The sequence below is a fragment of the Prunus persica genome, chromosome G7 (assembly GCF_000346465.2).
Source record: "Prunus persica cultivar Lovell chromosome G7, Prunus_persica_NCBIv2, whole genome shotgun sequence".
Lineage (NCBI taxonomy): Eukaryota > Viridiplantae > Streptophyta > Magnoliopsida > Rosales > Rosaceae > Prunus > Prunus persica.
The window spans coordinates 17,839,437-17,860,338 of NC_034015.1; the positions used below are offsets into that span (position 1 = coordinate 17,839,437).

At 38.4% G+C, this 20,902-nt stretch overlaps 1 protein-coding gene and 1 pseudogene across 1 annotated transcript; one reads left to right on the top strand and one right to left on the bottom strand.

Moving 5' to 3' along the window:
- On the bottom strand, nucleotides 6,013-9,340 carry LOC18771570 (probable protein phosphatase 2C 47). The gene is made up of 4 exons (XM_007202086.2): nucleotides 8,526-9,340; nucleotides 7,622-7,816; nucleotides 7,198-7,403; nucleotides 6,013-7,039 (listed from the first exon to the last, which is right to left on the bottom strand). The coding sequence occupies exons 1-4, from the start codon at nucleotides 8,721-8,723 to the stop codon at nucleotides 6,484-6,486; spliced, it is 1,155 nt and encodes a 384-aa protein (XP_007202148.1). The 5' UTR covers nucleotides 8,724-9,340; the 3' UTR covers nucleotides 6,013-6,483.
- On the top strand, nucleotides 10,368-14,178 carry LOC18769228 (annotated as a pseudogene).

The window sequence follows — 20,902 nt, forward strand, 5'->3', positions numbered from 1 at the left end:
ATTTTGTTAGAATTGGCTATGTCTATTTTGAATTTGTCATATGTTGTAGATTATATGTTCTCCTTCTTTTGAGAGCTGTTGGTGTCACCTATACTCTTCCTCCATAACCTGGAGAACATATGAGCCAACAACAGATCAGCTATCCTAGTGAGTAATTGACCCAATGTGGTAGTTTGATCCTAGAATCAGCTCCAGATTTCCCTCTTGCCTCACTTCTCCCAACTTTCTAGTGTGGTTAGGTGTGCAAGTGGAACCAACTGATCTTTTTGTAGCTCGGGTTGGGTCGTTACATACTTCAACATAAAATCAACCACCTCCGGATCTTTAGAGGATGAAGGCTCACCCAGATTACCAGCTATACCAATCCTATTGGACTGCATGAGCTCCTGAAGCACTGTCTTGAATTTAACCCACACGTTACCTTCATGCTTTGAAAATCTGGAGATGGTTGGTTTTACGTTGAAGTATATAAAGACCCAACCCGAACTATGAAAATATCTGCCGATTCCACTTGCATGCCCAACCACACCCGAAAGTTAGGAGAAGTGGGGCAAGAGGACAATCTGGAACTGATTCTGGGATCGAACTACCACAGCGGGTCAATTACTCACTAGGATAGATGATTTGTTGTTGGCTCAGATGTTCTTCGGGTTATGGAGGAAGAGTATAGGCGACACTGATAGCTCTCAAAAGAAGGAGAACACAGAATCTACAACATATGACAAATTCAAAATAGACATAGCCAATTCTGACAAAATAGACTTTGATTTTAGTAACCCTCACATCTTTTTCCTTTATGCCTTGAGGTAGGTCGGTTTATTTGGATGGGAGCTTGTCAAATTTTTTTGTATGTGTAATTTAATGCGGCACGAATTTGATGGCAAGCACAATCCTTACTAGTTTTTCACAGTTGAGTACTATCATGCATGTGTGATGAACAAACTAACTAACTTGCAAAGCAACACACCCCCTAATCACGCTGCCTGTGTTATTTTGTAGTTCGATATGTTGCGAATGGTGGATTAGAAAAGCTTGTTCAAGAATCGGTTCATGGTGAATAAAATCATAAAAATTTCATTTTCAGTAACCAAATATATTGTTCTATCATAATCTCATCTTGCTGTAGGTATTTCTGTTAACACTAGTGGAAGGAGTTCAAGGTGATCACCTCCAGATACGTATGTATGTGTATTACCTAACTGTGGTATAAACTACAACTCATTGTGATTTTCATGTTACTCTTATAATATTAGTATTTTTATAGATGTAAGTTCGAGAAATCGCATATAGATGTCAATTTTGATTACATTGGGTAAAGATGATTATTTTAATGTCAAATAAGATTTTATTGTTGTGGTGTATTTATATGCGACAATCAGTTAATTGAATGTGCAATTTGAAACGTAGTGAAGCCAATAACATGTTACCCAAATTGATATTACGCATAGGTAATGTAAATTGACACATTCTTATGGCAATTCGTCAATTTAGATCGGCAGAAACTCCAGAAGAAGTCTGGCCTAACAGAACAACCGTCAATTTGGACCAGCTGAAACTCCAGAAGAAGTCTAGCCTAACAAAAGGTGAAAGAGATGATCTGGATTAACACTCTAATACTCTTCCTCCATAACCCGGAAAACATCTAAGCCAACAATACTGCCAACAACAGATCAGCTATCCCAGTGAGTAATTGACCCGCTGTGATAGTTCAATCCCAGAACCAGCTCCAGATTGTCCTCCTCTTGTCCCATTTTTCCCAATTTTCGGGTGTGGTTAGGCGTGCAAGTGGAACCGACAGATCTTTTCGTAGCTCGAGTTGGGTCGTTACATACTTCAACATAAAATCAACCACCTCCTGATCTTCAGAGGATGAAGGCTCACCCAGATTACCAGCTATACCAATCCTATTGGAGTGCATGAGCTCCTGAAGTAGTGTCTTGAATTCGACCCACTCCGAGCTACAAAAAGATCTGCCGGTTACACTTGCACGCCCAACCTTACTCAGAAGTTGGAAGAAGTGGGGCAAGAAGAGGACACTTTGGAGCTGGTTCTGGGATCGAACTATCATAGCGGGTCAATTACTCACTGGGATAGCTGATCTGTTATTGGCAGTATTGTTAGCTCAGATGTTCTTCGGGTTATGGAGGAAGAATATTAGCGTGTTAATTCAGATCATTTCTTTCACCCTCATGATCGCACGATCGGACAGTTAATGTAAAACACAAATTTTAAGTTGTTGAATCGGAACATCCGGGGTTCCGACTCAAGATCCGCAAAATCCTACACAATTCTAGAAATACCTAGATCAACATATATTAAATTGGAGTCGATCCAAAGGCTCGAACATATCGAACCCGGATAACGCCTAATATGAGATAATCTATCGACGATCAAACAATGTCCACATTTATATCCTAGCATACCGTTGTACTCGGGACGACATAATGAGTATTTTAGGAGCCTAAGATCAGCCAAATAGTGGCCCACGTGCCGACAGCGCTTGGGTGCCCAAAGCGATTCCGGCGATCTGAAAATCTCCAAATCGCCAGACAAAACTTATACCTACATGATCAGCACCTAGAGTGTAGCAACTTTTGTTCTTGGACCCACCCCATAAAGTCACCGGAAGTGGCCGGAATCGGAGGCCGAAAATAGGCAGAACTTCAATTGCTTACTTAACCCCCTAAACGCAGAAATTTCTCCTATCCAACACAACCAGCAGCTAGAACGTCTCGAGAGGTTGCGAAAGCATACATGGATTGACGAAAATGGTGGCCGAAGGCGTCCGAACAAGCTCCGTGAATTTTGGGTTAAAACTGGTCGATTTTTGGTATTTTCCTGTGAGCATAGGTGGTTCCAGCGGTTGAGGTTGGTCGGGATGGAAAGAGGGAGGCTGCCTGGTTCATTTGGGTTCGGCCCCGCCGGCTGGAGATGAGGGTTCTGCTTGAGAGAGAGAGAAAGAGAGAGAGAGAGAGAGAGAGAGAGAGAGAGAGAGAAGTGAGGGTTTTTGTTTTTAAATAAAAACTAATTTCAACTTATTTAAGATTATGCCACTGAGTGTAATTTGATTGTATTTTCTTCGTTACAACTCCGATTCAAGCTCATTACATGTCTACGGACTCATCTCAGTACGATCTACGTAAAAAATACCACTCACTGCCCCAAAATCCTTTCAGATTAAAAGTGACCATTTTACCCATACCCCGAGGGCAAAATTGTAAATTCATATTCAAATTTAATTAAATTCAAGAATATCTATATTTTTGGGTCGGGATGTTACACAAGGCGAAGCACAAAGAAAGGAAGGAGAATAGAGTATTGAGATATATGATGATGCCTTTGGCTTTGGAGGGTGCGTGTACGTAAATTTTGGCAAAGTGTGTGAAGTGAAGAGATAAGAAGTTACGGGCTTGTGGCGCAAAATGCGGAAATTAAATTTAGCTTCACGGAAAATTTGAAGTCTGAGTTTAGGTGGGATTTTGAAAAATGATTTGCCACATGCTATCCGTGTGATGTCGATCCATTGGTTGGGATTAGAGGTGTCAAACGGGCCGTGCCGGGCCGGCCCAACCCATTTAAACTCGTGCCTTTAATGTATTCGTGCCGTGCCGTGCCGGCCCATTTAATTTATCGGGCCGTGCCGTGCTGGCCCATTTAGTAAAATCATTGATCCCAGCCCGGCCCAAAGCCCAAGTCCATATTGAAACGGGCCGTGCCGTGCTTGGGCCGTGCCCGTGCTCGTGCTCGGGCCATACTCGGGCCCAAGAACAAGCCCATTTAATTTGAATTTTTTTTACTTGATTTTTTTTTCCCACTAGATAATTAAAATTATAAACATAAAACATATAACTAGAAGCAAGGAATGATGAACTATTTGAAAACATTAATAATCAAACATCCAAAACAATATGAAAAAGGTGGAGGGCAAAAATGTGGCCTCGTTAAAACCTTGCCTTAAAAAACCCCCAAAGGAGGAAAATCCGGTCAAGGAAAAAGAGTACCACTACCCTCCCAAATTACACAAAAAGAAAAATAAAATTAATCTAGGACACCGGGTAAAATATCAGCATTTGTCATCTCACGTTCCTGCATCAGTCAACCGAAAAAAAATTTAATTATTTTCTGGAGTAAAATAAGATACTTAGAGCATCATAAATCTTCAAAAAGACATGCAGTCTGATCATCAACATACAAACCTGTAATTAAAGGTGGATCTGGCCCTCGTGTACTATGCAATATAGCAGTTCCAGATAACACAGTGATGAACCCTCAAAGTTTTGACGCTATGCTGGTCACGCTTTGACCAGAATAATCCTACCAAAAGATTACATACATTAGATTTATAACAAAGACTCACACACAAACACAACATGTTCATGTGATGATACTTTAAACATTATTGCACTGGCAAATATTGTAAAAGAGGTGAACATAGCATAATAGATAGGAGAAACAATTGCTGTGTTGAAAGTATCCAATGCCTGCAACCACACCAGAGTGAGAAACCAGCTAAAAAGTTCACCCGATTTCCAAGCTAGAAGAAATTAACAAAAATTCAAACTTGGAAAGACAGATCTCGCTAAAAAAAGTGGAACTCCAACCGTTATTTAAGTAGGTAAGTAATTGGTCATTGCATCAATTTTTTATATTTTTTATTTTATTTTATTTACTTGCTGTTCCAAGTTCCAACTTGGTAGTGAAAAAATGCAGTAGATGATTTAAGTGGGCTCGGACTCGTGTCGTGCTTGGAGGGGGCTCGGGCTCGTGCCGTGCTTGGAGCGGGCTCGGGCTAAGCCCGTCTCATGTCGGGCCACGGGCCGGCCCGGTCCATTGGACCTTTTTTTAAATCCCAGCCCGGTCCAAGCTTTCGTGCCGTGCCGAGCACGGCCCATTAATATTCGTGCTCGTGCCGTGCCGTGCCTCATTTAAATGGGCTGGACTCGTGCCGTGCTGGGCCGGCCCGACCCGTTTGACACCTCTAGTTGGGATTCGTTTCGCTGTGTTTCCTTGTGTTTCTATGTGGCTGTGCAGTGGAAATAGCAGGACACGTGGATGCTTTGGCGCATGCGTTATGGGTGGCGGGTGCGGAATTATGAATCGAAATGACAAATATAGGCTTTGATTTATGTAGCGTTTTTTGGAATGGTAGTTGGTTGGTGATGGAATCACAAGAATAAAATGTGGAGCATGCGATTGTTGTATTTAGCGACGCGATAATATTGTGTTTGGGTCAATTAGTAAATTGGTTTCTTGATAATTTAACCCGCACATTTGGGCTAAACTTCGAATTGGGCTTTTGCCAATTTTTATTATCTAAATGCAGTAGCCTACATTTTGTTTGCTTAGAGCATTTACAATCATGCTCTCTATTTTTTAGTTGAAATTTAGCTAAAAACACACTAAAGTTATTTTAGGAGCTCTCTATAAAATTTCAACTTCAATCATACTCTCTCTAGTTTAGGGAGTCATAAATGCTATAATTATATTTGAATTCAACATAAATGGTCCATCTCTATGAAAAAAATAATATAAAAATAGACAATATTGATTAAAGGTTTTAAAATATTCATTAAATAAGGTAGCATTAAATTATAGGGAGCCACTAAAAGTCTATTCTCTTTCCTCAGATTTAGGAGCTCTTAGAGGTCTCTCTATTTTAGGAGCTGGATAGGGAGCATGGTTGGAGGTGGGTTTTCTTACTTCCTCTCTAAATTTTATCCAAGGAGGTGGTTTGGGGAGTCCATTGTGGATGCTCTTACACATGCACATAAGGTCCTCTATTTGAATTCTCTCGTCTCTAATATCGCTTATATATAACAAGTGTAGTCATTAAGAATGAAGATAAAATTTCTAGTGTAACAAAAAGGATATGATATGCTACTACAAGGGCTATTTTAAGATCATCGGATCCATAGTCAAGTGTTTGATCTTATTTGTTATAGCAACGTATTGCACTACCCAGGTCCACTGCCATACAACATACTTTGTAGGAAGGAAAATGGACTTGTAGTGTTGTAGCAGCCAATGTCTTGCCTATTATGCTTTAAAGAGTGAATGTCAATATATCAATTGTATGACTTATTTACAATATCCAGCCACTCAAGGCAAATGAACCCAAAAGAAAACGAAAAAGAAAAAAGCAAAAAAAGAAAAAAGAAAAAAAAAGGCTTTATACAGGATCCATTTCTTCAAGTTCTACACAGGACTACTTGTTTTATAGTTTGCTATTTAAATCCTATAACCAAGTTGAAGTAGGCTGACTGGTGCAAGAGAGCCTTGCAGCAACTTATATATTTCTAACATTCAAAAAATTTCCGAATCAAAGCTTCAAAATTTGAGATTGTTAATAGTATCTCAAATCGGACAGGACGTATAGTTAAAGAAATCAGGAAGCAACATCCGCAGCAGGGCACAGGAGCAACCCAGAAAAGTTCCCAACTAGGGGTGTAAGCTGCACATTTATGTATGCAAGCCGTTGTGTTTTCAGATATTGCTTAAGACACCCTTGAGAAGGTCCAACCCTTCAGCTGAAATACTTCTCCTCTTCTGGGACTTAGGAATTTCGGTTTTAGGAGGTGGATCTTCGGAGAAACAGACCACAACAACAGTCAGGTTATCGCATGTGTTTCGTTGGAGTGCCTCCTTGACAAGCGCTTTTGAACATCTCTCAGGATCGTTATGCTGCAGGAGCTCCTTCCTTACCATTGTAACTGCACACTGGCTGCTCATCACATCCCACAAGCCATCGCAGCCCATTATCAAGAACTCATCTTCTTCCGTTAGGACAATTTCCTCCAATTCTGGCTCAGAGCTTAAGGGGCAGTTTGACCCTTTAGAGCCCTTGATATGCCAGTCACCAAGAGCACGTGCCACTGATAGTTGGCCATTGAGGTAGCCATCATAGATGACACCGCCCAGCTTCTCAATTCTTAATCTTTCAGAGGTGCAGTTAGGTTTGTGATCTTTAGATAGTTCAATTGCCCTTCCCCGCTTCCCCAACACAGCTCGACAATCCCCAGCATTAGCGATTAGCATGGTCCTGCAAGTACAGTACTGAGCAAATGTCCACGGGAAAGTAAACAGGATAGACACAATTTAATTATTTTGTACCAACTTCAATGATTAGTCAGCGCCAACAAAAGATAATTACTCATGAATACAGATAATCATATATAGCTGGATGTATCAGTTCCTCACCTTCCTAAAATAAGGGAAGTCAAAGCAGTGGTACCAGAGGACTTATCAACAGAGCTAGCATCTGCAAATGCATGATCAGCCTTCACAAAGGCGCTCCTAACTGCCTTTCTAATGCCTGATGGGAAGTGAGAGTCTTCAACAATGAATCTAAGGATGTTTTTTTTAATAAACGATGCTGCATCAACACCATTGTGTCCGTCAAAGACCTGTGGAAGTCAACAAAATCTCAGTAAGAGTCCAATTAACACTCTAGGATAGAAGGATATAAATGCTTCTTGTCACCTAGCTTCTAACAACTCAGGAATGAAGTGAATAAGATGGCCTTTGTCATATGATATGGAAAATTCAATGGTGGAAGTGAAGTATGGTTGTCACTTCAAAAAAGCACCACGCAAAAAGAAATTAACGAGAGCAAGTTACACACCCCATAAAATGCCCCAGGAGAAGGCAAGTTTTCCATTTGACCAAGATGTTCATGAAGATCATCTACACAAATATACTCATCCTCCATGTATTGTTTAGGTCCTTTTTCAGAACAGCTTCCTGAACGGAATACAGACACGAACTCTGCCGTCTCACTTGCTGGTGACTTCAAGCCCATACTTCCAATATCTGATTCCTAAGAAAAAGGAACATCGAGGAATAATTAGTTAATGCACTACTTCTTCAAAATAGAGGCCTAATTCAACCACAAAACTCCAAATTTTGGAGTCATAGCACTGATATGCTAATTAAAGCAGCTTGTGTCAACTAAGCATTAATAGTTGACCTAGGAAAGTACCTCTGCATGCACACGGAAACATGCATCGCATACAAGAGCAGGTCAAAGAGAGGTAGTGATGACTGATGGCATTCATTTGCTAAATTTATAATATAAGACACAAGGGGTTCAACTTGAGAGAGAGAACTTGATCTACTTGCAGCTAGAAGGATCAACGATCCAAAATGGCATCAACTACCTACGCATTTCTACGGTTTCCATTTGAAGCATGCAAGGAAAAACCAGATCAGTTTGCAAACAGCAATCCCTGGCTACTTGAACATATTGAAAATGGTTTCCTTATAGTTTCTAGGACGCCATTCATTCACTCAACATTAGGCAGGAAATCCCAGATTCATTTCAGCTGTTATCATTCATATTCCTCCACAATGCAACATAGACTTAGAAGGCCTCAACTCAATGAAGAAAACACAAATATCCGTCAGCATGACATACATCAAATGCATCTTCTTAATTGGAAACGTACAATAATTTGCAAACCCAATTAACAAAAAACAGAAGATTAGGAAAGAAAGAGAGGACGGCACAGGGCTTCACTCAGACTTACTGATTCGGTCAACAATGCATAGCTTGTGCAATTCCGCATAACTGAGAGGTTTCTTGGAGGCTTTCCAGTAGGAACGTTGTTCGAATTTCCCAAAGCATCAACATTTTGATCCTCCATGATAGGTATACCACCATCGTTTAAGCACCCACCATCCAATCTGGTTACATGAGGCGAGATATCTGCAGTTCCTGAAGCCATTTTTCTCCTTCCTAACCCATTAATCTCTCAACCCTTTTAGCTAAACCACCATAACTGCTAAGAAAACAACCCAATTCAGATGACCTTCAGCTAAAAGCCAAAACCAACTGTCAACCAAGGCCCATTGCTCACAGACAACGCATTTTTAGACAATAAATGCCTCCAAAAGCCAGAACACACAAACCCAGCTGTCCAAACTATCCAGCAGTCGATCCAAGATGCAAAATTTGCATAACGTGCATATCACAGATCGCAAAAGCAAGCTCCTTTACAATTTGAAAGACGATGGCCCTCTGTTTCTTGTGTTGTGTGGTGAACCAAGCACATTCTCATGCCGAATTTTGAGTGTTTACAGGCAATACAGATAAAAATTTACAAAACCCAGATCGAGAATTCAGCAAATATGCAAGAATTCAAAAGCCAAAATGAAATAATTCGAAAAGATATAAGACAAAAAACAGAGGAAAGATAATCTTGAGAGCCTAAGACCATAGCATAGTAGTAGGGAAGGGGGAACCGTTGGAGAGGAAAGAGAACTTGGTTATAATGTGTGCTTGGTTGACTGGCAATTCCAGGTTTTTCGGTCGACATTGTAGCGCCCTGGAAGGGAGTTGGGGTACTGACACGTGTATGCCTTTTGTGATTGCATTATTGTATTATTGTGGTAGTTCTTTAATCTTGGATCTCTTTGAAGCTACCATTGGATGCTTTACACTTCATCCTGTACTGTCACATGAAAATGTGGGTTTCTCTTTTCCTATGTGGCTGTTTGTGGTTTTCTTATATTGGAAAGATGTCACACCTAAATAGCTTAAGAAATTAAAAAGCCAATGAAGCAATCAATCAAACGACATATGTGGATAATATTATTTTATTATTTTTAATCAATAATATTATATTACAAGGAAGTGTTGTCACGTGTATTATAATATTATTGGTCAGAAATAACAAAATTGTGTTATTCTTGTTTTATAAAAATCTTTCTCCAATTGTATAAGGGTGTCCAAAATCCAAAATTTTGCTGAAAATTGCATAAAGACAGCATATAGCTAGACAAAAAAAAAAGTTATGGCAGAAAGTGTTGCTAACAGCTTTCCAACTCATAATGTATTAGAGGAACAAGCTAAATTAGTCCATTCAATTCAAAGTTCAAACATTTAATAAATTCAATGAATTTGTGAGGCACTAGATATAAAGTTCAAAACTTTATGGATATTCTCATCAGTTCTAAAGTCAAATTATCTTGAATGAGTTAGAAGCCAAAAAAATGGTTTGTGACTCTATCAAGGCAAGGACTTCAAAAGAGTGAAGTGGAAGGAGTTATTCAAATAGTTATCCCCCCTCAGCAAATAGTTAACCTCTTTAATTATGTTGCTATGATTTAGCTTTGAAGGTCACACTTTATAACAGGGTGGTCCAAAAATAATCTGAATCTATATCAAACCTCATATCTCTTCATATAATACTCGAGTCTGGGGAATGGCAATGAATTGCAACTTTTATTTTTGATGACAACAATGATTCAGCAACTTTGAGGTGGCCTTATTTATAGTGCCTGTCTTTTAAAAAGTAGCTTTTTATAGAGTCATGTGGCACAAAACCTGTGGATGACGGGGAGGATTATCCTCTTCTCCTCCTATTGGCAATGGATGATGTTCAAGGGGTTCTTACTTCTTTGCATTTCCTTGCACAAAATCATGAATTCCTTCCACTTCACCCTTTTGAAGTCCCTACAATAATAGACTCATGGGTAGCTCTTACTTGCCAGTGTAGCTTGGGTGCTTATATAATCTCGTTTGCTTGTTCTTGCTTTTGCATATACATATTTGTCTTCAGTTGAGAGCAAATAATGTAAGCTTCATTATTTTTCTTTACGTCCTTCAAATTCATCTTTTTCGTATTGCTTTGTTAGATATTTAGTCAGCTTCATGCATGTGTTTTTGGAGCATGTTCCTTTATTTTTGTTGTTAATTACCCACTTCTCTTTCCCATTAGATATTTCGGTCCTTTTGCAGTGTGCAGACCACCATGAACAAAGCCTTGTTGCTTATGCTATTTATGGTTTTCTATAATGGTGCTTCTTCAAATGGAATTGGTGTTGGTGCTACTGCTACTACTGCAAGACCTGAAGTTGTCAACATAGGCGCGATTTTCACTTTCGATTCTGTCATTGGCAAAATTGCAAAACTTGCAATAGCCCTTGCAGTTGAAGATGTCAATTCTGATCCAGAAAATCTCAATGGAACAAAGCTGACACTTAAAATGCAGAATACCAAATCTAGTGACTTTCTGGGCATCATTGAGGGTACACACTAATTAAATTTCCCATGTTTTCACTCGAAAGTTTTATCAGTTCCTTTACACAAGTCTTAGTAAGAATGATGGATATTTCTTGTTGCTTGACAGCTTTGCAGTTCTTGGAGAATGACACAGTGGCCATAATTGGCCCCCAATTCTCAGCTACTGCTCATGTAATCTCACATATTGCAGATGAACTAAAAGTCCCACTATTATCATTTGCAGCAACAGACCCTACTCTGTCTCCAACTCAGTTCCCATTCTTGGTTAGGACAACAAGAAGTGACCTCTTTCAGATGACTGCAGTAGCAGACCTTGTTTTCTACTATGAGTGGAGAGATGTCATAGCAATATACGTGAATGATGATTTTGGCAGAAATGCCATTGCTGCCTTAGGGGACAAGCTAGCCGAAAAACGGCGTAAAATTTCATACAAAGTGCCTCTGAACCCCAAAGCAACAAAAGATGAAATCACCAACGCACTCATTAGTGTTTCTTCAATGGAGTCCAGGATTCTGATCCTGCACATTTATACTAGTTGGGGTCTACAAGTGCTTACTGAAGCACGAAACCTCATGATGATGGCTAGTGGATATGTCTGGATTGCTACTGATTGGTTCTCTACAATAATAGATACAGATCCTTCCCTGCCTTTTATATCAACAGATGACATTCAAGGGGTTCTTACATTAAAAATGTACACACCAGAATCGGAGCACAAAAAGAAATTTAAATTGCGGTGGAGCAACTTAACTAGTTCAAGAAGAGTGAATGGCTCTTCTTTTGGGCTAAATACGTATGGTCTATATGCCTATGATTCTGTAAGGCATCTTGCTGTTGCCCTTGATTCATTTTTTGCTCGTGGGGAAAATATTTCATTTTCAAATGACTCGAACTTAAACGAGTTAGGCGGACGGAAGTTGAATCTTGATGCTTTGAACATGTTCAATGGTGGCAGCCAGCTACTCCAAAGCATTTTAGAGGTTAACACAACTGGTTTAACTAGGTCAATTAAGTTTAATCCAGATGGGAACTTGATTAATCCTGCATTTGAAGTCATCAATGTGATTGGCACAGGGACTAGGACAATTGGTTATTGGTCCAACTCTTCTGGTTTCTCACTTGATCCACCAGAAAAGCCTCAAAGGAAGCTGCAGTCTAATGGCTCCAGCACCGGTATTCAACGACTATACAGCGTCATCTGGCCTGGACAAACAACTCAGAAGCCTCGTGGGTGGGTTTTCCCTGACAACGGAAGAAAGCTCAGGCTTGGTGTCCCAAATCGAGTTAGCTATCGTGAGTTTGTGAGGCACAGAATTCACTGGCTATTGCATTGAGGTCTTTCAAGCTGCATTGAATGAGTTACCATATGGTGTCCCATATAAATTTGTCCCTTTCGGGGATGGTAAAAAGAACCCAGAAAACCATGAACTTCTGCACATGATCCAAATTGGTGTCAGTATAAACTACAAAACAGAGAGTATTTAGATTTTTCTTGACATTACTATAATTATTAATTCTTTGGATTATACAGGAGTTTGATGGTGTGGTTGGAGATATTACCATCACCACTGGCAGAACAAAGATGGTGGATTTCACACAGCCATATATTGAGACTGGTTTAGTTGTGGTTGCACCAATAAGGAAGTTGAACTCTAGTGCCGGGGCTTTTCTGAGACCTTTCACACCAATGATGTGGGGTGTCACAGGCATTTTCTTCCTAGTTGTGGGAACAGTAGTTTGGATTTGGAGCGTAGGACAAACGAGGATTTTCGGGGCCCTCCAAGAAAGCAATTTGTCACAATTATTTGGTAAGTGCTTCAATCCACATCTTCAAACGCAAAATTTCAATACATTCCACCAAGATTTTCTTGGTTTGTTTTTAATCATCACTTGATCTGAACTCTCTAATTGGTATATAATTATTGCTTTCTTCTCGCAGGTTTAGCTTTTCAACTCTGTTCTTTTCCCAGAGTAAGTGAAATGAACCAAGAAGCTTATATTATGTTAAATGATACTTTATATAACTGTTTGATCGTATTCCTTATTGGTAACATATGCAGAAGGAAAAACGGGCAGCACGCTCGGTTGCTTCGTGCTAATCATATGGCTATTTGTAGTTCTAATACTCAACTCAAGCTACATTGCAAGCCTGACGTCAATCCTCACAGTGGAGAGCTTTCTTCACCTGTTAAAGGGATTGAAAGTCTAGCAACAGGCGGTGATCCCATTGGTTTCCTGAAGGGTTCATTTGCCGAAAACTACTTGACCGATGAGCTAAACATACACAGGTCCAGACTTGTACCTCTCAACTCACCAGAAGAATATGAGAAAGCCTTGCAAGATGGCCCCAGCGCAGGCGGTGTTGCTGCAGTGATCGATGAGCGTGCATACATGGAACTCTTCCTCTCTTCTCGAGGCGGATATAGCATTGTAGGTCAAGAATTCACCAAAATGGGATGGGGTTTTGTAAGTATCATATCCTTCAATCTCATTGTACAAAAGTTCATGACATTTGGTTTTTGCATTTTTTTTTTCCGGCATATGACTTTGATACCTTATGTTGTCATACTGTCAATATGAGCCTTGACAACATAACATGATAAACTGTCTAGTGCTCGATCGTATGCTTATAATCATAGTTGGTTTTTCATTTTAGGCCTTTCCAAGGGACTCTCCACTAGCAATTGACATGTCAACTGCAGTATTTAAACTATCAGAGAAGGGTAATCTTCAGAAGATTCATGACAAGTGGCTGATGAAAAGTGCTTGCAGTGCAGAAGGAGCAAAGCAAGCTGTAGATCGCCTTCAGATAAAGAGCTTTTGGGGCCTTTTTCTGCTGAGTGGCATAGCTTGCTTTCTTGCTCTTGTTCTTCATGTTATTCGCATGATGCACAAATACTACAAGCGGCCTGATTCTGACTGTGAGAGCTCACAATCTAGACGGCTTCAATCTTTCGTTTCGTTTGTAAATAAAAGGGAGCAAGAAATGAAAAGCAGACCCAAGAGAATGAGGACTGAGAAGGCCTCAAGTAAAATAGTGCATGAAGATAGTAGCATCAATGGTTTGGATGAAAGCGTCTAAACTATGAGAATATCCATGCATAATAGGTCTTTAGATTAGATTTTTCATTCTCTAATATTACTTGTGTAAAAATAAAAAAATTAAGGACAGTTAATCCTAGTGAATTAGGGTCGAAGCCTGCCAAAAAAGCCCAACAGCTTGTCCCGTACTCTAAATATGGGCTAAAATAAGGTTTGAGCCCAATAAAATATCTGTACACTAGACCAGACATTTTACTTTACACTTTTTTTTTTCTTACATCTTTTCATACACAACCTTCTTCATAACTTTTTATATTTCGATTACTTTCTTTTCAATTTGTCAACAATAAAGTTGGGAACGTTTTAGAAAAGAATATTCGATACTTGTTGTAAATAATATTGGTGAAGCCCACATAAAGAGAAATGATGGAAGAAAAATGATGGTGTTGAGTATGTTAGTCAAAAGAAGAAATGATGGTGTTAGAAGTGAGATGATTAGTCAAAAGATGAAATTATAATGTTGGGGAGAAATCATTATGTCTCCATTAGAAGCCTTTTACTTTGCCTATAAATAGGCTTGCTCATTCACTTGTAAGATACACCAAATGAAGAGAAGAAAGAGTGAGGAAAGAAAGAAAGGAAGAGAAGGAAGAAAGAGGGTGAGTAAGTAGAGAGAAAAATAGAGTGGAGAGAAATTTCTCCAAGAGAGAAAAATTAGTGAGCCACATATATTGTAAACACTAAAGTTGTAGCCCTATTATTTTACATAGTGGAAAAGTTACTACTGCTGCTCTCCGGGAACGTAGGCATAGCCGAACCTCGTTAAATACTGTGTCTCATCTACTTTACGTGCAGCTCAATATTCGCACATATCCCAGTTATTTTACAACACGTTATCAGCACGAAAAGCTCTCAGGTATAATTTTTGTGCTGCACTATTATTTATACTACTAACCATTGTATATATATATATATGAAAAGTTGATGGTAATATAATATGCTATATCTATTCATTTTTCTATTACTAACCACTAACAAAAATGGACCCTTGGTAATACTAAACATATTATCAGTGGGAGACCGTTACTAATACTAATATTTTTCTTATTTTATTCGGTGGTGGTTTTAACCCCATATTTATTTTATTTACTGTATGGTGTAGGTTTATTACCCATACAAGCACGTTTACTTTATCGCAAATTTACTTTTACTTAAAGTATGATGTGTAATTAACCCTCATACTTTATGAAATTTACTTTACCGCACATTTATTTTATTTACTGTATGGTGTAGGTTTATTACCCATACAACAGTATTTATTTAAAAGGGTGGTGCGGGTTTATCGTCCACGCCTTTACTTTTATTTAAATGTATGGAGCAGAATTAGTGCCCATACAAGCACGTTTACTTTATCGTAAATTTACTTTTACTTAAAGTATGATGAGGAATTAACCCTCATACTTTATGAATTTACTTTACCGCACATTTAATTTTATTTAAGATATGGTGCGGAATTAACGTCCATATAGCAAGTAATTTATTTTATCGCACATTTACTTTTACTTAAAGTATGATGAGGAATTAACCCTCATACTTTATGAATTTACTTTACCGCACATTTACTTTTACTTAAAGTATGATGAGGAATTAACCCTCATACTTTATGAATTTACTTTACCGCACATTTACTTTTATTTAACGTATGGTGCGGGTTTATCGTCCATACAAGCAATTCATTTACCAATAATTTAATTTACAAGCAATTTATTTTATGGATTAATTGTGTGGTATGATGAGTTTTTTTACAAGGATACAGATCAGAACCAGAAGTTTCTTGATCCTCATCATACAACTACATCAGGACTTGAAGATCTTTGATAATGATATTGATATGAGAGCTGGCAGTCTCTCCAGTACTATATTTGTAAACATGTGATCGGACTTGAGGGTCCTTGATTCTTGATATGTAAATAAGGACCTGGGGTTCCTTAAATGATGTAACAGTATTATATTGGTTAATAGTGCCGTACACATGAAAATAACTGTATTGGCAAATGTACTGTACACATGAATAGTGCCGTATACATGAATAGTGATGTATGCATAAATATTTACCATTTTGGGTAAACTGTCACTATTCAAAAGGGAACCTGCAGTTCCTTAAACTCATGGATGAGCAATTAAATGAGATGCCAGAAGTTCCTCAAGATATGGACAATTATGTAAGGGCTTGAAGTCTAGAAATATGTACAGAAAATTGTAAAAATGTCCATACCATGAGAATATGTGATTTTGGCTTGAGGTTCAAAATCTAACAGTGTTGAGAACCTCAAGTTCCAACAATTAAATGGACAACCCTTGAGGTATTATTGCAAATTGTGGTACGCCACATATTTCTTTGGCATAAGAGAATGATGAATTTAATAAAGTTCGATTTTGTTATAATCGACACCTCAAGGAAGAAATATATTTTGTGAATTCCGGTTGTTAAGAATACACCGTGAAATGGATAATATCAATATAAACCTCAAATGATGAATTGAGGCTCCCCACATATTTTGATATATCTGGGCCGGAAGCACATGGATTCAAATATATGAGAAATCCCGAATTTGAGATTGTGGGTATATAGTAGTTAATGCTCTTCACTACTATATTGCGATATTATCATAGCTTTTACTCAATTCATATTTCATGTCTATTTGAAAAAGGGCGAATAAATTCTGAGTTTGTGTTTAGCCCAGGCCAAAAGTTCCATACGTTGAAATATGAAATTTGGAAGAGTCGATGTGGTTCTTTGAACCTATAAGGAACAGGGTTCCAAACCGTCATTTTGAAAAGACGTAAAAACCACAGGTGCAAGTTTAAGAATGTGCGCAATTATTATAAGAGGAACATACAACAGATAGATTTTTTCCACCTGCAATGAAGGTGCAGGCCCTGTAAAATCTATAAAATTACATTATGTTCTGGAAGCCTCTGAAGGAAGAGGACGGCGCCTCTTAAGCTTAGCCATGAGCCTCTCATGGTCTCCCAAAATTCTTTCGTTGGAGACCTGCAGCATGTCTAGCCTTCTCAGTGTATCAACAGAGTACGAACTCACCAGTTTCAACAAGGCATTATTCTCTCCTTTAAGTTTCTCAACCTCCTGTTGAGACTCATGAAGCATTCTTTGGAGAGACGAATTTTCAGTTGTTAACCTCTCAACCTCGTTTGCTCTGGCACGCAAACGATCAGCCATGTTAGAAACAGAAGCAGCACTCTGAATGCTAAAAGCCATTGAGTCATCAATAGCCTCTTCCTCAGATCTCCCTGTCAACAACATTTCATCCATTGGAATAATGAAATTCCTAGCTACTATGACAGCAGTAGCATCATCCATCATCACAGAATCATTAACTGTGAGATGACAATTTTGGGATACAAAGGATGGACGCCAAACTTTGGCGTCACTGGTTGTTGTGGGAGTATCATTTAAATTGAAATAATTTGGGCAGGAAGAAGAGGAAGTCATTTTTAAGAAGGTTTCGAAGAAAGTCTTAAGAAAACTAAAGTTTCAAAAAAATGAAGGAAGTTAAGTTGAAACGCTGTTGCTCCAATCAAGTTTTGCAAAGGCAATATCTATAGGAGGAAATATGGCTACAGTTTTTCAGGATCCCAATATCTTTTCGGATCCCCATATTCTCTTTTTCTTTCCCAGATTTCAAAACTTCACGTGGCCTCCATTAATGTTTGTCGGCACTTTCGGCGTTTTCAAAGTATTATTTTCGTCAAAAGCCGATCTTGCTTTGCGGATTTCACGGAGCTATTTTTTTCAAAAGCATCCCGAGAATCTCGCAATTTTCTTATGGTTAATTTGAAATTCACCGGTTCTACCTATTCCTCTTATTTGTGTATAAATGTGTTACTAACGAAATTTTCTTTGCAGAAGACATCCGGTTTTCTCCATACCTAGTGATGCGATATCTACTTATTTTTCTTATCAGTGAGCACTCAATATGCCCGAGAAGCAAGACTATCTCTGATCATCCATTCAGGAAGCGAGACTATCCCTGATCACGTTTTCGCTGCATTAGGGAACTGTGAAGGCGACCTTATGCTCCAATCTCCTGAGGTCCGTCTAGACTAGGAGAAATGAGAGCTTGTTGTTTGCTCCCACCAGCTTCCTTCCTTGATTGCTTACCTTACCTTGCAATCAATATCACAATTTTTGTATTTTTTTCTTTCTTCTTATAACCCTCTGTTCATAAGGGATTTTATTTCTTTAGAATGAACATCCGAAGAAAGAATCCATGCAGTGATCCTAACTCTGAGGGTTATTTGTTTTAACAGAGGCAAAAGAATTGTGATTTTTGCTCTTGCAAGATATAACTAGATCATCAAGCGCTACATTATATTTACTGGGCCGATACGAGCTTGAATGATACTTGAGAAAAGTTTCTCCCACCTAAGGATGTAAGCAATACTTGTGTGTTATTTTATGCTTATATACTTATTTGATATTTTATCTTGAAAGGTAACCAAATAGGGAGATAAGTCTGTTCCAAAAGAATGACTTGTATGTATCCATGAATTATTAATGCAAATTTTACAGATTGCAAGTTAGATACATTGATAATACACTGCACAGATTAAAGTCCCATAAGAATAGAATATGGGTATAGCAGTGATCAATATGATGCACGCCTGTTGCGTAGCAAATGATGTGGATTGAAGTCCCGAAAGGACAATCCTTTGACATGTCAATATTGATATTGTGCACGCCTAATGCGTAGCAAATTGTATGGGTTAAAGTCCCAGAAATTAATTGACATGTATGTATTAATCTGTGGCATGCCTGCAGCATGACAGATATATGGGTTCTAAATGTTCCAACTCCCTAAATAGAGATTATCCACGCCCTACTGTAAAATAACGCTCCATTGGAGGTTATAATCCACATTCTCACATAATAAAAGCCCCATGAAGTGGCTTGGGTACCCAAAAGCAAAGAAATGCTTATGATTGATGCATGCACGTGCAAATGAGAATGATGGGATCATAAATTGATGAATGACAATTTTTAGTTTTAGAGTAGCTACTCAAATCATCAATGGGCTGTGTTAATTGGAACCACGTTCAATTATTAAATGTCGACAATATCATTGGCCAAAATGGAATGAGGTAATTCCATTATAGATGAGAATGAACGTGAAAGAACAAACCCACAGTACGAACCCCAAAAGATGTTAATATTGAAAGTTATACTTGGGTGTTCGGAATAGAAGGGAATATACCTACTTTGTATGACACAATATTTTTGGCATAAATAAGGAACGTTGGATTTTCTCCATATTTATAGATTCAATTGTGCCCCTTTATTGCACATTTACGGAGACCAACATATTATCTTTAAGGGGTATTAAATGCACAGAGCATATTGCCAGAAGCGATTCCCTAAAGATGTATAAATAGCTGGATTAAAGCTATATAATGTGTCATAAAGTTTAATCCCTTTAAACAAAATCCTTGAAAGGATTGAAATTGCATGAAGCAAGTCCCTGAAGGACATGTGCCTGAAGCACAAAATCTGTACTCAATACTAATGTGCATAAATTGTCTCAGTGAGTACATGGATTATAATGTGTTTGCAACACATTAAAGCTTTTGAAGAGTTCAAGAAATATTTGTCTCGACTTAAGGATCGAGCATTATGCCAACGAGATTCTTGCTTATACTAAGAAAGTATTGAAGCATTTTTATGAGGATTATCCGTTGAACACTTTAATGATTTTCCGGAAGTATATTGGACCGGACATCATATTTTCCAGATAGGGCTCAACTCCATCACCATCATTTTGGGATGATGTGAGGTATATTTGATGCTATCTCCGCATAACACCATGTACGGGCATATTCTTTCAAGTGAACTTACAAATAGCCCAAGTTTTGTTAGAAACGCGGACTCTGAAAATTTCTATGATTTACATAGAGATAGATCACTGAAAATATATTTACTTACTCAACTACGAGAATTATTAATGGCTATATCCTCCACTCACTCCGAAAGATTCTCACTCCAAAGGATAGTCATGAAGACATCAGGGGGAGATATTCATCAGGGGGAGCATCCAGAACTATGCTGCACTGATTACTGTAATCTTCTTCATTCCATCAGTTTTCTACCTCATTGGGTTTTCTTCAAGCAAATCTTTAATGATGCAACCGACATGTCATTTGTGGTCTCCAAGGGGGAGTGTTGTAAATAATATTGGTGAAGCCCACATAAAGAGAAATGATGGAAGAAAAATGATGGTGTTGAGTATGGTAGTCAAAAGAAGAAATGATGGTGTTAGAAGTGGGATGATTAGTCAAAAGATGAAATTATAATGTTGGGGAGAAATCATTATGTCTCCATTAGAAGCCTTTTACTTTGCCTATAAATAGGCTTGCTCATTCACTTATAAGATACACCAAATGAAGAGAAGAAAGAGTGAGGAAAGAAAGAAAGGAAGAGAAGGAAGAAAGAGGGTGAGTAAGTAGAGAGAAAAATAGAGTGGAGAGAAATTTCTCCAAGAGAGAAAAATTAGTGAGCCACATATATTGTAAACACTAAAGTTGTAGCCTTATTATTTTACATAGTGGAAAAGTTACTACTGCTGCTCTCCGGGGACGTAGGCATAGCCGAACCTCGTTAAATACTGTGTCTCATCTACTTTACGTGCAGCTCAATATTCGCACATATCCCAGTTATTTTACAACAATACTAGATTTATTGCTCAAAATCCTTCTGTGAAAACAGCCAATTCTTAATGCTTAATATATGGACCACATGATCCTATGGTACCACGTGCTAC

What these genes read in the sequence shown, in the direction of transcription:
- LOC18771570 (XM_007202086.2), bottom strand. Translation starts at nt 8,723, where the DNA reads ATGGCTTCAGGAACTGCAGATATCTCGCCTCATGTAACCAGATTGGAT. An exon ending in ATGCATTGTTGACCGAATCA is followed by an intron (nt 7,817 to 8,525) that starts GTAAGTCTGAGT and finishes CCTTTTTCTTAG; the next exon opens with GAATCAGATATTGGAAGTAT. An exon ending in ACTTCCCTTATTTTAGGAAG is followed by an intron (nt 7,040 to 7,197) that starts GTGAGGAACTGA and finishes CTGTACTTGCAG; the next exon opens with GACCATGCTAATCGCTAATG.